Source organism: Populus alba, chromosome 5, assembly GCF_005239225.2.
Source record: "Populus alba chromosome 5, ASM523922v2, whole genome shotgun sequence".
Lineage (NCBI taxonomy): Eukaryota > Viridiplantae > Streptophyta > Magnoliopsida > Malpighiales > Salicaceae > Populus > Populus alba.
In genome coordinates, this window is record NC_133288.1 from 1,739,119 (window position 1) to 1,755,188 (window position 16,070).

At 36.4% G+C, this 16,070-nt stretch overlaps 4 protein-coding genes across 5 annotated transcripts; all 4 read right to left on the minus strand.

Annotated features, from left to right (window-relative positions):
• Nucleotides 1–1,000: 1,000 nt before the first annotated feature.
• LOC118047712 (large ribosomal subunit protein eL18y) lies at nt 1,001–2,663 on the minus strand. The gene is made up of 5 exons (XM_035057073.2): nt 2,508–2,663; nt 2,319–2,408; nt 1,924–2,052; nt 1,661–1,843; nt 1,001–1,298 (listed from the first exon to the last, which is right to left on the minus strand). Exons 1-5 carry the CDS (start codon nt 2,508–2,510, stop codon nt 1,140–1,142), a joined length of 564 nt encoding a protein of 187 aa, XP_034912964.1. The 5' UTR covers nt 2,511–2,663; the 3' UTR covers nt 1,001–1,139.
• Nucleotides 2,664–3,504: 841 nt separating this feature from the next.
• On the minus strand, nt 3,505–6,167 carry LOC118047713 (uncharacterized). Its single transcript, XM_035057074.2, has 8 exons — nt 6,014–6,167; nt 5,855–5,936; nt 5,692–5,759; nt 5,491–5,588; nt 4,647–4,783; nt 4,397–4,464; nt 4,104–4,167; nt 3,505–3,787 (listed from the first exon to the last, which is right to left on the minus strand). Exons 1-8 carry the CDS (start codon nt 6,022–6,024, stop codon nt 3,770–3,772), a joined length of 546 nt encoding a protein of 181 aa, XP_034912965.1. The 5' UTR covers nt 6,025–6,167; the 3' UTR covers nt 3,505–3,769.
• Nucleotides 6,168–6,804: 637 nt separating this feature from the next.
• Nucleotides 6,805–10,684, minus strand: LOC118047702 (uncharacterized). The gene is made up of 4 exons (XM_035057059.2): nt 10,428–10,684; nt 8,608–10,098; nt 8,452–8,523; nt 6,805–7,576 (listed from the first exon to the last, which is right to left on the minus strand). The coding sequence occupies exons 2-4, from the start codon at nt 10,075–10,077 to the stop codon at nt 6,944–6,946; spliced, it is 2,175 nt and encodes a 724-aa protein (XP_034912950.1). The 5' UTR covers nt 10,078–10,098; nt 10,428–10,684; the 3' UTR covers nt 6,805–6,943.
• Nucleotides 10,685–11,116: 432 nt separating this feature from the next.
• Nucleotides 11,117–15,222, minus strand: LOC118047701 (uncharacterized). 2 transcript variants are annotated; one of them, XM_035057058.2, is made up of 6 exons: nt 14,993–15,222; nt 14,827–14,915; nt 12,815–14,493; nt 12,482–12,726; nt 12,336–12,398; nt 11,117–11,946 (listed from the first exon to the last, which is right to left on the minus strand). In XM_035057058.2, the coding sequence occupies exons 3-6, from the start codon at nt 14,463–14,465 to the stop codon at nt 11,317–11,319; spliced, it is 2,589 nt and encodes an 862-aa protein (XP_034912949.1). In that variant the 5' UTR covers nt 14,466–14,493; nt 14,827–14,915; nt 14,993–15,222; the 3' UTR covers nt 11,117–11,316. The 2 variants fall into 2 exon arrangements, with proteins under 2 accessions (XP_034912949.1, XP_034912948.1); XM_035057057.2 differs by having other exon boundaries at nt 14,827–15,222.
• Nucleotides 15,223–16,070: the final 848 nt, after the last annotated feature.

Sequence of the window (16,070 nt, forward strand, 5' to 3'; positions counted from 1 at the left end):
GAGTTCTCCGGTAAAGTTTGAAAAAAAAAAAAAAAGGAAGAAAGAAAAGGATCTGTAGAGCAGTAGAGAGATGGAGGGGATAAGCCATAGAATGGTGAAGGTGAATGGAATTGACATGCACATAGCTGAGAAAGGCCAAGGTCCTGTGGTGCTATTGCTCCATGGATTTCCAGAGCTGTGGTACTCCAGGCGCCATCAGATTCTTGCATTAAGCTCCCTTGGATACCGTGCTGTCGCACCAGATCTTAGGGGATATGGTGACACTGAAGCTCCACCTTCAAGCTCTAGCTATTCTTGTCTCCAAATAGTTGGTGACCTTAGTGGACTTATTGACCACCTTGGGGTAGAGCAAGTGTTCCAGAACACGAGATTATCAAACTAGGATAACCTCGCTGTATTGCGAATTGTTGATTTACAAGAAATACATGTTTCAATTCACCTTTCCATTCACTGGCTTCAATAATTAAATTGCAGAACCTTTTTAATGTGGGTTGGGAGTAAAATGCTTTGATCTGATCTGAACAATCATCCATTACTGTCTCTTGCAACTTTAAAACACGAGATGAACGGAAATGAAGCTGAGCCGACTAAAGTTCTGACAAGCCAACTTAGCTACTAGCCTACTATACATTCACAGTGGACGTTTAACAAGCTGTTCATTCCGTTCCTAGCCATCACACAGCTTAACTGACTCATCGGAGAGAGAGCCAGTTTAAAACGGCTAGCACAAAAATACCTAGCAACAAATACAACCGAAACGCAACACTTGCTTCAGGCTGCAAAGAGAAGCTCGTTCACAAGACAGGCTCAAAACCAAGACTAGAACAGGCTACTACAACGCCAATGGCATGGGCACAAATTTTGACCAACGTATGTATAAAAAATACAAAACTTTGGGCCGTTATAGGAAGAGAATCATATGTTCCACGAGTTTAGTTAAATATTGTTGAGAAAATTGAGATCCTCAAAAACTCATCGAGTATGAGCAAAGCATGATTGGTGAGCATTAAACAATCCAAGCGTATAAATAGATAACCAAAGTTAAAATATCATGAAAATGATCCTTGGATACCTAGAGTTGCACAAAAATTGGAACAGTCAATCAAAACAAACTGCCTCACACTCTCACTAAAACAAAATTAAACCCTGAAGCCCCTGCTGTTCCTCTTTCCTCTAGCTTTCTCAAACTTCCTTCCCTTGGCGCGCACAAATGGTTTGGTATGGCTGTGTGGCACACCTGGAGCTGGGCCAAAGTGTTTGACAGCTTCACGAGCATTCTTTGGACCTCTGAGGAGAACCTGTAAAACAGAAAAAACAAAAAAGGGATGAACAAACATCCAACTCAAGAATGAAGTTTGGTAATTCATACAATTGCCAGAATTCAGAGAATGGTTGACATTGCCACTACCAAGATAACAGAGAAAACCACAGCAAGTGGCAACGTGTAAATCATATTAAACAAAAGATAAACTCCAAAGCAAAGAAACATTAAAAGCATACTCAGCTTGAACCCAAAAGAAGTAATAGATTACGAAAAGCAATCAAGAAAATCAAATGATCAAATCAATTAAACTAAGACCAATCATCAACAAACATAATGAATATAAGATGAAGTTCATCAATAAAACAAATTAACCAACAAACTAAAAGGAGAACATACTGTGTTCTGTCCCAATGGAGCTCTCAAAGCAAGCTGATCAAATGTCAAGCACTCTCCTCCAGCCTTCTCAATCCTGGCCCTAGCTGTCTCTGTAAACCTCAAAGCAGTGACTTTCAATGCAGGCACCTCATAGACTCTAATATCATCAGTTACTGTCCCAACAAGCACAGCAATCTTGTCCTCCTATACATGAAACAAACAATGAAATAAAATACTAAATAAACAAACAATACAAAAACACTTTAAAGGTAAAAAATGCTAACCTTTCCCTTCATGAATGTAATAAGCCTAGAAAGAGAAAGTGGGGCCTTGTTAATCTTGCTCATAAACAGCCTCTTCAATATCACAGCATTGAACCTGCTTCCAGTTCTCCTCACAAGAAACCGGTACAGCTAATAAAAAGACCACGATTTCAAATCAATCACATTATACATAACATCCTTCTAAAGATTATAAAACAAATGGGGATTTTGACTATTCAGTAAAAAAAGGGTCTGAGGCCTAAGCATAGCCAACAATTCCAAAAGAACATAAAAGATTTAAACTTCGTAGCAAAAACAGACATGGGTTTTTCACGTCTGTCCTTCACAAAAAGGACTGTATAGTTAAAAAGATCAAAACTTTATAGAAAAGTAGACATAGGTTTTTGAAAACTAACCTTAACAAGAAGCTTAAGATAGATATCATCCGACTTCGGAGCTGTACGTTTGGTCTTCTTGGACTTACCTCCTCTTTTCAAATCTATCCCCTGGAAATGAAAAAAAAAAAAAAACCAACAAATCAGTAACTGAACCATATGCACACAGATACGTAAGGATAAGAATATTCATAGGGAGAAGGGAGGCACCATTCTTGAAGCTTTAAAGCTACCCGCCGCTACTGCTAGTGGTGCTGCTGATGGAAGATGGAAAGGGGAACAAAACGAAGCTAGGGTTTTTAAGTAGTTATATAGTTCAATCTATGTGTGTAGGTGAGGTCTATTGGTGTTTATGCAGATGCATCATTTACCGTCCACGTGGGCAACCAAGTCTGTGATCTTACATAGGGTTTGATTTGATTGGGCTTGATCAGATAGAGAATCGTTATGGTTAGTTGGGCTAGGAAGTAGTATGATTTTGTAATATTTAATGGATTTTGGACTTCCAAGCCCAATTCGACCGAGTAAAGTATTTTTTTTTCTTAGGGTCGAGAATAATAATCATAACAGATATAAAATTTAAAAGAGTGGTTAAATATGTTTTTCTACATTATTTTTCATAAATTTGATATGCTACATTAAAAATAAAAAATAAATCTGAAAATTTTATTTAAATATATTTTAATTAAAAAATATATATATTGCATTACCAAACACATGATCAGATAATTGGGTATTTAATAATTGTAATAAAACAATGTTTAAATTATATTAGATTTTCAATTATAATCATGTAATGGAAGAGGCTACCTATAACCACTCTCAAATTCATGTACAAAAGTGCAAAAAATTGTTGTAACCCTAGCTAAATAACCTTGGTCAATTTCTTAAAACAGAAAAAACAAATTAAATTAAATATAAAATAAATTTATCTCTAAAATTATTTCATCCTTCTGCACTTCCATCTTTATTTTTATTGTCCTTGCATAATCTATCCCAATAAAGCAACCAAACACTACCGGTATGATTCACCAGATACACCTGTTTTAATTTTTCTTTACTGTGTAACAAGAGAGAGTTGACAGCTATGGCCTCCCTTTTTCCAGCACTAGATTGTTAGTTCTTATGAAGCTAATTCTTTCTCACTCAATTGGCCTTATTTCAATGAAATTTGACTGGGGCTCAACATGCAAACTAATCGGACGAGTTGATCACAAAAGAAAGGAGGATTTCGCCACCGATATTTTCAAGATATCCGAGAAAAGTAATATCCATGATCGCCTCATTAAAGGATTGATCTACATGGTAAATTCTGTCGAGTGTACAAGGAACGAAAGGTGACAACATGCAGAGAAATGTTCACATAATTCCTTCAGCAACATCGGGAAACAGGACAGCTGCATAGCCGTGATGAATATATGCTCTTTGCGACTTGTACTAAAGACCATACAGCAGTTGTTCTTGGAAAAAACTCAATCTAAACGCTCCATCTGCACAATACAATTAGTAAACTTGATTATATTTGTTACTAATCAGCCACGTCATGCTAACTTTTTTCTTCTAAAAATGCCAATTTGATAATAAGAAAACAGTATATATAAAAACAAGACCAACAAGTGATACAGTGCGCAAGAATCTTAAGTTCTCTTCATGTCATCAAATTGCTTTAACATTAGGTTCAAAGGGATGGATTTTGTCCATCTTAACGGCCCTTCATAAAGAAACTGTCCTGCTATTTATTTACATAAAACCAGATCAACATGGCATTTGGATGAACAACGAGTGGAAGATTTTATGATGACCTACCTTCCAAAGACCATCGTTGAGATAATGCATGTTGTCCACGCCAATTCCCTTGTTGATTGACTTTCTGTGAATCAAAGAAATGCTTCTAGTTATAGCATATACCAATCACAAAGGGAACAGACAATAGAATCAGTGGTGATTTACATGTCTCTTATGCATTTGTTTTATTTTATAGACATTGGAAAATATAAAACTATAGCACGGTCAAAATCACTCCATCACTCTCCTAGAGCCCAGTTCACCAACCACAAAATTGAAATATCGAGTTTGAATTAAGTTAGAAAATAACTCACATGTCTTTTGCTGACATTTTTGTAAAGCCAATAGCAAGGGCATGTTGCTTTCCTTCAGCCATTATAGCCTGGAAGTATTTAGTTTGGCAAATTATGAATACATGTACACATTTTTGTCAAGGAAAAGCAAAGAGTAACAGAACTCCTATGCAGCATACTAGAACTGAAACAGCAACCATAAATGTCATGATTTATGAAATGAACTGATCAGGAATAGACATTCTAAGTACAACACGGTTCAATTTCATACCACTGGAGTTTCAGCATCCACTTCATCATCTAGTGCACCACCAGGAGATGTAAGTCCAGGACACATTATGTTAGCACCAGCAAGGACAAATTTTATTGCACCCCTATCAACTTGCAATTTTTTCATTATGTTTGGATCTGTAGAACCAGCAATTCAAAAAAAAAAAAAAAAAAAACAAGTCAGGATGTAAGCTTCCATAAGAACAACACGTACTTCCCATTAGAAAAACTAAATGAAAAAACATAGAGACAAATAGCTCCTAGATCTTCTTATCTTGAAGCATCATAAAAAATATAATCCAAAAGCCCAATTTTCTTTTCCTGGTTACTATCTCTAACAAGTTCAGAGACAAATAGATAAAAACTCTCATTCTGATTCAAAATAACATAACTACTTCTTTCTTATAATCTTTAAATCATTCCAAATGCCCAAAACTAATACCTGAACAGAACTATCCACTTCTTCCCATATAAATCTTACAGTAAAACTAGTGGCTGTTAAGAGCAAACTGAACCAGATTTGAGTCTAGAGATGCATCCAAAACCATAACAGCAAAGGAAACCAAAACGTAAGGAGAAATCAGGCATGCACCATCATCCATATTCATAAACAACAATTACCTTTCGTTTTAAAAAACCACATTTTTCACCCACACATTACGACAAACAGACTAAGCATTTCTACGACAGCATACAAAACTTTCTCATCATTTACACATAACAATAACAACAAACCACATCAATCAAGAAATCCAAACCTAAAAACTCACTACTTAACAAAAAGCACACGGTAATAACATCATTAAAATGTTATTTCAGACAAAGAAAGAAACACTTTTGCTTACATTGATGAAGAAGTCGGAGCGTAGGCATGTAAGGTCCATCCCTTATATTAAAAAACAATGGCACATTATTCACCACCACCAGATTCAAATGATTCTGACTGCATTGCAATCACAATAAAAGATAAAAAAAAAAAATCAAATCAAAATTCATCAACAACAAAAGCCCGTCAATTATTTCACACAAGTCAAAAATAACATTACCATTTAACAACAATTAAAGGCGATTTCTTTGGCAGAAAATCATCCAATACTGGTTCAAGTCCTGGGTACTGAAAAAACAAAAAACAAAAATCAAACTTTAGAGAAAATTCATGACAAAATTGAAAAATAAAAAATGGGTTTTTCTTCTTGTTTAATTTCGAACCTCATCAGCAATGCTTTGTCGAATTTTGCGTTGAACTGATGCTTTCACTTGGTTTTGTGAAGATACTTCATCACTTGAAAACCTGAAAAAATATAAGAAAAAAATGAAAAATATTGAGAGAAAAAAAAAGTGAGACGGAGAGAAGAAATGAAGGATTACTTTTTGAACATTTCGAAAGATTAAAGAGTAAGCGATTGATTAAATTTAGGGTTTTTGTAGGGTTTGGATCGATCCAATCTGCAAATACAGATTTGTTTTTCTTTAAGCGGTTAATTAAAATTTAACGAGGGTGCAGTTAACCGAACCGCGCATGTTAGACTCGTGTGCTTATTCCAGGAGCTGTGCGCGGGACAGGCTTGTGGGCTGGGTTTTGTTTGGGCTTGATTGGTCTTAATAAGAAAAGATAATTTCCCTTATAAAAAACAATTCAAAACAACAGGTTCGAGGGTTAAGTTAGATCAATCCAAGTTAATTTATTTTAAAAAAAAATTAAAACAAAAATTCAGAACTTAATCAAATCATGATTTTTTAAAACATGATCCGGTTCTATGTTATCGTACCAGGTTTGCCCATTTAAAAGAGCGAGAGAGGCGTGAAGGCATGCCCATTTGAAAGATGTTAAAACTTTATAACAAAAAATAAAAACTTGTTTATAAGTTAGATATAAATTATTTTTTAAAATATTTTTTTTTACAAAAAATATATTAAAATTTTATTTTCAACATACACATAGAAAGTATGCCCATCTTAAATATGTTAAAACATATTTAAAAGTATAATAAAAATTATTTTTTAAAACATTTTAAAAAAATACATCCAAATAATATAATTATTTATTTTTAAAATTTTTTTTTTATATCAACATATTAAATTATTACAAAACTAATTTAAAATTTAAAAAAAAAAATCAAAATTTTTTAAATACAGTTTCACACGATACAAAACGGCGCTTAGAAAAACAAGAAAACGAGCATTTACTTCGCTAGTCGAAAGCACTGTTCCGTGCTCCGTACTAAATAACTACAGCAAAGAAGCAGGAAAAAAAAGTGAGAAGAAGGGAAAGGTTGCATCCAAAAGGAACCAAAAATTTCACTTGAACAATGCCCTCTTGGAATCCATCAAATTTGAAATGAAAGTAGAGTTCGCGTAACTCGTTTCTTTCTGCCATTTGCGAAAACTGTTTTCTGCTTTGTTGATCTTTTCTTGTGTGTTCTTCAACTCTTCCATTTTCTGGTTTTCCTTCTCAATATTCTTTGCAGCTGAAGCTTTCTGCGAGAGAACTGATTGTTTTTTTGCCATTAAGTTTTGGATTGCCGCTTCGATTCTAGCTTCTTCACATGTCAGCTGAGACAGCTTTGACTCTTCCGCTTGTAACGCTAGTTTTGCTCTGTCAATTGTTGCTGGTAAATCAGGATTCTCTCTGTAAAGATTCTTGCATTCAGTTTGAGCAGATTTTTTTGAAGACCTTAGATGAAAGACCTTGTTCTTGTGTCCAGTGATTAATTTCCTCACATCTTGAAGAGTGGTGTTTACATCATCCCCAAAATATTGACTGATCAGAACATCAACAGTTCTCTCCATATTGCTCAATTGCCTAATATTGTCTGAATTGGATGTCGTCAATTTGCCCATATCTCTTTTCAGCTTCTTCCAATGCTGTCCAACATTTCCAGCCAGGTCAGGGCTGTTTTGACAAGTGGTGCCCCTTTCATCAATGGCATCCTGCAAAAGAACTGCTTGAGATTCTAAAGTAAAATAGAAGACCCCAAGAGTTGACAGGGGGATTGGCTCCAACTCAGACTTTTTCTATAAATATGCATCATTTACATCAGACTTCTTCTATCTTCTCATTATGGTACTAGTAAAGATTAGAAAAATAAGAAAGGGATCGAATATAAAAGAGCTTTGAAATTTCAATACATATGCACTCTTTTCTGTTCATTTTGAAAAAATTCATGGGGGCAATTGCCCACTTCAATGTGATATACTTTCATCCTAAATATATATTTTTTTTAATTATATTTTTCTCAAATTCCTGTATCCTTATCAACAAGGTTAAAATAAAATCTTGTTTGTGTTCTCTGAAAAGGACCTACTTTGCTGCTTCCATTGGACAATAATGTCTACTCGAGGGTATTAAGTTAATTGAACTAGTCAAACTCCTAATATTTCCCTAAGAATATGGGACAGACAGAATAAAAGTATAAGGTCCTGAAAAAGAGCATGGAAGCATGGAGAGTTAATCTTCAAAGGGCAACATTCAACAGTATTCAAGAAATAAGCAAATATTGCTATGAAATATGCTGTGTGAAATGAAATGGGAGACGTGTTACTGCGAGAGATATTCAATCAAAGGCCTCGCAAAAAAGTCCTAAAGACATTAGTAGGATCTGGCCATGTAAGAGAAAGATTGGATTCCTTTTCAATCCATTAGTCTTTGGCTTTCCGGTCTCAATTACTTAAGTTTTTAATCATTAGTTTCAGTCTCCTCGCAACACTTGGAGTTGCTTTTATTAGTCCCGTCTGCCTTCATTCTCTCTTTCATTAATGAAAAATCATTTACTCTGCAAAAAGAAGAAAAAAAGAAGAAAGAGAACCTGCTGGTTAAAGGAAGATTCAAGGGATGGTTGCTCTTCCATTACTGCATCATTTATTGAAGGTGAATCATACTGTCAAGGCAAATGAGATTTCAAGTTCAGTTTTTTTATCAAAATGAAATGACATTTAAAGTCCAAGTTGAAAGCAGTCATCACCTCATCACCACTTGAGTCTAGAGGTTGCTCCAATGCAACAGGTACAGCTCCTTCTTCCTCCTCCTCCTCCTCTTCCCTTTCTTCTTCATCCTCAATACCCAACCTATCATTTGACACCAGGGGATCCCGTAATTGAGGAGGAATAGATCTATGTCGCCGCCGAAGGAATGGCCTTACATTCGGATCAATCTCATGAGAGTGTTCCAAATTTATTTTGTTGATCCTCCACCGACCACCCTTCTGCAAGGTAGAATTTACAGCAACAGGACACCCCTTTTTCATTGATGGTCCCAAAGAACCTCGTTTTCCCTCTTTATTGCATACCATGCGAACACCACATATTTCACCACTGTTCTCGTTCTTTCTTGAAGTTCTCTTCCTCCATTCAAATCCGACAGCCTTTGCATAAGAGCACAAATACTGAATCAGTTCTTGTAAACTACCAAAAGTCTGCCCATTATACAGTGGATCAATCGAAGGAACATCAATATCATTGGACAAAGATGAGTTCCCAAATTCTTCTTGTTCTGTCTCCCCCTCCCCCTCCCCCTCCTCCATTTCTTCTCCCTCCTCCTTTCCTTCCTCTTCCTCGATACCCAACCTACCATTCAATGCTAGTAGATACCATCGCCGAAGAATGGGAGTTGCATTTGGATCCATCTCATGACAGTGTCGCAAATGAATTTTGTTGATCTTCCACTGACCATCCTTTTGCAAGGTAGAACATAGTGAAACATCACACCCCTCCCCCTCAGAATTTGGCTGTTTTCTCCGCTTGTTTTTACTACATACCATGCAGATACCACAAGTTTTACCGCTGTTCTTATCCTTTCTTGAAGTCCTGATGCTCCATTGAAATCCAACTTTCTTGGCATAAGAAAACAAGAACTGAATCAGTTCTGCATAACTACCAAAAGTCTGTCCATCATATGGTTTCCCCTCCTCTTCTTCTTCATTTTCCTCTTCTTCTTCTTCCTCATTGCCCGACCTATCATTCAACTCTAATAGATGCTGTCGCATATGTAACGGTACAGCATTCAAATCAATCTCATGACAATGCTGCAAATGAATTTTGCTAATCTTCCACCGACCATCACTTTGCAAGGAAGAAGACATTGCAACATTGCACCCTTCCCTCCCTGAAAGCCTAAAATACTTGGGACTCTTTCCTCGAGGCTTGTTCGTTCCTTCTTTAGTGCACACCATACGAACACCACATCTTTCACCATTGCTCTTATTCTTTCTTGAAGTTCTATATCTCCATTGAAACCCAATAGCCTTCGCATACGACTGCAAATACTGTACCATTTCTTCTAAACTACCAAAAGTCTGCCCATCATACGGTGGCTGTAACAAATTTCGATCAACACCATCCGCGGGCAAGGATGCGGGACCAGCAGCTTCTCCACCCGAGATATTTACATCCGAATTTGCAGCACCCCCAATACTCAGACGAAGTAACCCATCCATGCCCAATCAACCACTAATACACTGCAAGGCATAATTTTTTTTCCTTAAAAAAAAACTGCACTGTATACTCAGCAAAATCCAGTTTTCTTTTTTTTTTATCAATGCTATGTGAATAAAACTGAAATAAATTCCTTTCTTCTTTTCGTATCTTTAAGCAAAATACAATCTTGAAGCCGAAACTTTTTTCCAAAATCACCACACGAAAAATCTTTAACAGGTTGTTTGGAACACCATGATTTGGTCAGAAATGAATTCAATTCTTAAAGTTTTTCCAACTTGCGGTAAAATCAGCATTAGCATTAGCAAACGAGGAAGAACTCTGGGAAAGAAAAGGAGAGAAGAGAAGCTACCTGAGATTGAAGAGGCTTAAGAAGAGTCTTCTGTTACTTTCCTTGATTGTTTCTTTGCATGAAAGCTAACAGCTTTTAGCTTTGAGCCATGTGGGTTTCCGTTCTTCAATCCAAATATGAATTCCAAATCAATTGATTTGCTTTTGCTATGCCATAATTGCTTGAATTTTTGTCTCTGGTTTTCAAGCTTTCCTGTTTCTCAAGAAGAAACCCAGATAGATGCTTCGTGTTTTCAACACCCGCCTTCTCATCAGTCATCACTGATTTTCTAGCTGACGTGTCGTCTAGTTATCGAAGCGGACGACCTGCCTCCATGGTTGTCAAAGTCGGCGCAATTGTGATAGTTTGGTCACGTAACGGTGCAGAATAATTTTTTTAAAATGTTTTTTATTTAAAAAAAAATACATTAGAATAATTTTTAAATTCTTGAATTTTATTTATTTATTTGTTAAAATAAAATCTTTTTATTTTTATAAAAAATAAAAATATTTCTCCATATTAATTTTTTAAGTTTAACTAAATCAACCAAGTTTTATTAAGTTAAATATTTTTTTTATACAAATTAAAAATTAGATTAGGTTAGATTTAGTGTCATATATGTATTCCATTGATAAATCTGTTCCTAGTCATTAGTCGATAATCATTTCATGCCCTAATTCAACACCTCAAGAACATAATAACAGAATCCAGAAGGCAACTCAATAATCATTTCTGATCACCATATTACTTTCAAGTCTTGACACCATTTTCAGCTTCTGGTCCTGCATGGAACTACTGTATTGTCAAGACTGATGGCACAGCAATTCATATTCCCAAAAATGATAAGAAGGCAAGAAGAACTACAAGGTTCACAATTTACTGCATGTATTAGCTCTAAAAGGGGAACAAATCATTTGAACAAAACCCTTTTGGCATCCATCAATGTCACGTTAATGGTTGCGTTTACTTTACTCATTTCGTTCCGCTTTTGGAAACAACTGTACTCTGCCTTCTTGATGATTGCCTCGATATCCTTCAGCTCTTCCATTTTCTGCTTTCTCTTCTCGGCACTCTCTGCAGCTGATGCTTTCTGAGAAAGAACTGATTCTTTTTTCTCGATTAGTTTTCGGATTTCAACTTCAAGTCTAGCTTCTTCACTCCTGAGCTCTGAAAGTTGTGATTCGTCAGCTTGTAATGCCAGTTTCACTTGGCTCAGCTTTGTTGGCAGATCAGGGTTTTGTTTGCAAAGAGACTCTCGTTCAGCTTCGGCAGAGTTAATTGAAGACAAAAGAGATGGGATCCTATCCTTGAGACCAGTCAGTTGTTTCTTCAGATCTCCCAGAATGGGGGTTTCTAATGCATCACCTGAATGATGATAGATCGTGTCAACAGTTCTCTCCATGTTGTTCAATTGATTAGTCTCCAAAATGGACTCTATTGACATGCCCATATATTGTTTAAGCTTCTTTCTTTGCTGTTCAACGTTCACAGATTCGCCATGGTTCTGTTGAGGAGTGGTGTCGCTTTCTCCAACCTCATCCTGCAAAAGAACTGCATAAGATTCTAAGAGTAAAGCAACGAGTTTCAGATCAGGGCTGCAGGGAACTATGAGTTCTGGATAATCTTGGACTACAAATGAATCAGGACATAAAAATTCCCATCTGTTCGTCTTAGATCGCCATGGTGCTCTTGCATTTATCAGGCAAGGATTGAAAGAAATAACACATAGAATTCAATTTCAATGGTGTTCAGGAGCCAGATAATCTTGTTGAACAAATACAAAACATAGTGAAATGTTGCCTAAGACGGAAATCTAAGGCTTTCTCAGCTAACACTCAAGATATTTATATCTCAAATTGTTATCAAAAGCTTTTGCTGCTTCTTTTATTCATTTTTTCAGGAAAAAGATGAAGAAGAAGAAGAAAGTACCTGATGATGCTCGGTGTTTACAAGATCTTCAGAGGATGGATGCTCTTCTAGTGTCCTGTCATTCTGTCAAGGCAAAGAAATTTCAAATTCAGCTTCCAAGTCACTACATCATAAACTTAAATGACCAGTTTGAAAGAAAAGTTTACTTCATCAGCAAAGGGCTTCTGATGTCGCAACTTCGTCAAAGGCAGATCAACATCTTCTTCGTCTTCTTTTGATGATGATTCTTCTTCTTCATCTTCTACTTGTTTTCCTTGTCCTTCTGTATTCGAAGGCAGATCATCAGATGATGATGACAATGATTCTTCCTCTTCCTCTTCCATCCCTACTTTTCCTACTACTTGTGATGATTCTAAAATAGCTGAAACCATTTTTTCTCTACGTTTTGGAACTGTTCCACATAAATTATCAAATCAACACTGGCAGCCAAGAAATAGAACTCTAAGATGTACTTTGAAAGAGGGGGAGCTGCAAGATACCTCTTTGCAACTTCTGAGGACGCGCACGTCGTTTCTTACGTGTCTTCCTGGGACCATTTCCAAACTTCAAAACAAAATGTTTCCGAGCCTCGGAGAGATATGACGCTATATTTTCCCAGCACCATAACCACCAAGAATTGAAGGCATGGTCTGAAGATGGGAACCAATGAATCTGATGAACATGCGACATTGCGGATTTTCTGGTGAAATAGTCCTTCTCTGCATGCTTAAGAACATTAGGAGCCACAGTGTTCCTAGAATGCCAGGGTTGGTTGATAGTTTGGTAGAATGGGACAGGAACTGATTGAAGGTGTCCAAGTTGCCTGGCAAACTGGTTTGGGGAGTAAGGTTCAAGAAAAAATGAAGGAGGGCTAAAATACGCTGGTAGATCCTGAGCAACAAGAACAGCTTTCCACGCATCCTTTTCATCTCCAGTGTGTTTCTGATGAAGTGTGAAAGTACGAAACCAGTCAGAACCAAATTCCCTATTAAGAAATGGGTTCCACTCCTCTCCTTGGCGTTTCCTTCTGCTGTCAGTCAAATAGATGAAACATTCCTCAAAAGTTTTCTCGCATTGCACCTGGCTGAAAATTATGTAATCCCCATACGAGTATATGCTATTAAAGTGTTGTTGCCTTGGGCTTGGAGGTTGTGCAGCAATGCTCCTAGCTGCAATAGGTTTAAAATACGCCTGCGCCCATAGCACCACCAGCCATAGAGGCCCACTCACATGCTCGCTGAAATCTGATCGGAGAATGTTGCCTAGGCAATTATAGGCAAGGCCAAGTAAGAAGGGGGCAAGCGCTATCGGACTCTTTGCTTGAAAGATGGTTTCAGCCACGCATTGAAAGCCCTTCAAAACCATGACTGAGCGATTGCAAACAAGAAATTTGCATATCCAGTACAAGTAGAAAGCCATTTCCTCTTGTTCTTTATCTCTAAGAGCCATAGATCTGGTCACAAAACTGCCATAACTTGATACACCAATCCCTTGATAAGTTTTCTTCGCGTCTGGCAGGTCAGTCCCTAATGTAGATAACTCAATGCCAACTGGAGAACAACTGGTGATTGCAACCACGTCCTCCATTGTTATGCCCATCAGACCTTCAGGAAGGAGGAAAGCGTTGCAACTTTTGTCCCAAAAACACATGAGAGCAGACATGAGAGGACCATCAAAGGAAATGAGACGTGTTGACAGCATGATGGTTTCGTAGATTCTGAGGTCTCGCCATTTCTGTCCAAGTCTCTTTTCCAACTTCTTTACCCAATTACAGTAACTTTCATCTGGCATATGCCATCCAACAATCGGGCTGGAATTTTTGCACCAACTATGCCACGAAACCAAACTTGAGTGATTCTGCACCAGAATTTTAGATTTCTCAGAAGGGTAATATTTAGACAACCTTGCAGCCACAGGTTTGTTATCTTCTTCTACAGACGGTGAATTAAAACATGGACCGAGCTTGTAACGCTGGCCCCAACCCGAATCCGAATCCAACCCCAATGAGGTTGCTGTACTATGTGACTCATAAGCTTGCTGAACCTCGGAATTCACAGCACCTGAAACCTCTGCCAACTCCTTGATTTCTTGGCAATCACCTACAAAGCTAGGCACTATACAAATCTTCGAAGTCTTTGTATTATTAACCATAATTCACTTTGCACCTTTCTTCTTCCTACTGCAAGAAACAATCCGTAAACTCCATCAAAATATGCTTCACTTAGAGTCGTTAACACCATTCTCTTTCCGATTCAATCCAAATAAGCATTCAATTTACATGAAATCAAATCTACTACAATAACAACATAATGTTGCCCGAACAAAAAACAGCCCACCCCATTTCTTGTATGATTACAATTCTTGTTTTTTTATAAAGAAAAAGAAATTCCCATTTCATTTCCAATCCTTAACTGAACAAAACTTACAGACAATTAACATGGGAAATCAGTAATCTTTCTAACAATGCTGAATATTATTAAAGAAAAGAGAAGGAAGAGAGAAGGTTCTTGACCTGGAACAACGCAGGAAGGAAATCAGCTAGATGAAGAAGACAGGCATAGATGCGGGCAAATGCAGTGCAGCATTAAAAGGCGCCTCTTACTGCAAAAGCAAAGTGGAGATGTGAAGAAAGCAAAATTAGGGGAGAGTGAAGAGAGACGGAGGGAGGTTTTACAGACCCGTTTTAGGAGGTGAAAGAGTAACTTTGGAACTTGGAAGCAGATAAAGACTTGGACGCTTGGACCGAGCTGAGAATCTGAGATATCCTTGGACTTTAACCCGTTTGGCAATGGGGTGCGTGCAAAATGTGTTTCGAATCAAAAAAACACAAAAAACAATGTTTCTACGCGTGAAACACAGTTTACATCAAAGGGCACCACGCAGCAAATGTCTCTTTATTTTTGTGTCGTAAAATTTTAAAACAAATTGAAATTTCTTTTATTTTTTATTTTAAATTATTATTTTTTTAATATTTTGATGTATTAATATTAAAAAATATATTTAAAAAAAATAAAAAATATTTTAAAAAAAAATTCAAAGATAAAGTTTCACCACGGCAGCGTTTCAACACAAACAAGATGCAAAGCTTTCAGTGCAAAAGACATCACAGCAGGGAACAAACATCAATTTAAGTACCGTTTTCTAGGAACTTTCCACAGCTTTTTGCAGAACTGGGGGGTCCTGCAATCTGTACTCGACAAACTGAATGAGGTTTTTTTTATTTTAGCATAGTAAAATAATAATAATAACAAAGTAAAAAAAAAAACATTTAGATTTACGCAATTATTATATATAACTCTTTTAAATTGTAAAATTACTCATCATAAAATTTAATAAAAATAAAGAGAAAAAAGCCTTAGATTTTCATCAAAACTCCAATCATAAATCCAATAATATCAAAAATATTACAAACGGTAAATGAAGTAGATCACATGAGTTGTTCAAAAATATTGAGGTTCTTTTATCTTTAGATAGTTTATGTAGTTCATTCTAATCATTATTAATCAATTTATTTTTAATATCGTTAAATTCGTTTTATTGATATTTTACTAATAGTACTAGTGTTGTTTTTATTGAAATCTTAGTGTTTCCAAAATTTATTTATTTTTCTTTTTTCTCTCTCTCCTCTCACCTAGAGCACATTTGGGAACGCGATGCAAACCGTGTTTCCATCAATTTTGAAATTTATTTTTTTTTGCTAAAATTGAGTGCGGTTTGTACTTTTTGGATCCTTTTGATGTGCTGATATCAAAAATG

Coding starts and splice junctions, on each gene's coding strand:
- LOC118047712 (XM_035057073.2), bottom strand. Junction 1,844..1,923: donor TTACATTCATGAAGGGAAAG/GTTAGCATTTTT, acceptor TTTCATGTATAG/GAGGACAAGATTGCTGTGCT. Junction 1,299..1,660: donor CTCCATTGGGACAGAACACA/GTATGTTCTCCT, acceptor TCTGTTTTACAG/GTTCTCCTCAGAGGTCCAAA.
- LOC118047713 (XM_035057074.2), bottom strand. Junction 5,760..5,854: donor GACAAAGCATTGCTGATGAG/GTTCGAAATTAA, acceptor TTGTTTTTTCAG/TACCCAGGACTTGAACCAGT. Junction 4,784..5,490: donor GCTCCGACTTCTTCATCAAT/GTAAGCAAAAGT, acceptor CTGGTTCTACAG/ATCCAAACATAATGAAAAAA.
- LOC118047702 (XM_035057059.2), bottom strand. CDS start 10,077: ATGGATGGGTTACTTCGTCTGAGTATTGGGGGTGCTGCAAATTCGGAT. Junction 8,524..8,607: donor TAGACTCAAGTGGTGATGAG/GTGATGACTGCT, acceptor TTGCCTTGACAG/TATGATTCACCTTCAATAAA. Junction 7,577..8,451: donor AATCTTCCTTTAACCAGCAG/GTTCTCTTTCTT, acceptor GTTCTTTTGCAG/GATGCCATTGATGAAAGGGG.
- LOC118047701 (XM_035057058.2), bottom strand. CDS start 14,465: ATGGTTAATAATACAAAGACTTCGAAGATTTGTATAGTGCCTAGCTTT. Junction 12,727..12,814: donor TCCTCAGAAGTTGCAAAGAG/GTATCTTGCAGC, acceptor TATGTGGAACAG/TTCCAAAACGTAGAGAAAAA. Junction 11,947..12,335: donor TAAACACCGAGCATCATCAG/GTACTTTCTTCT, acceptor GTTCTTTTGCAG/GATGAGGTTGGAGAAAGCGA.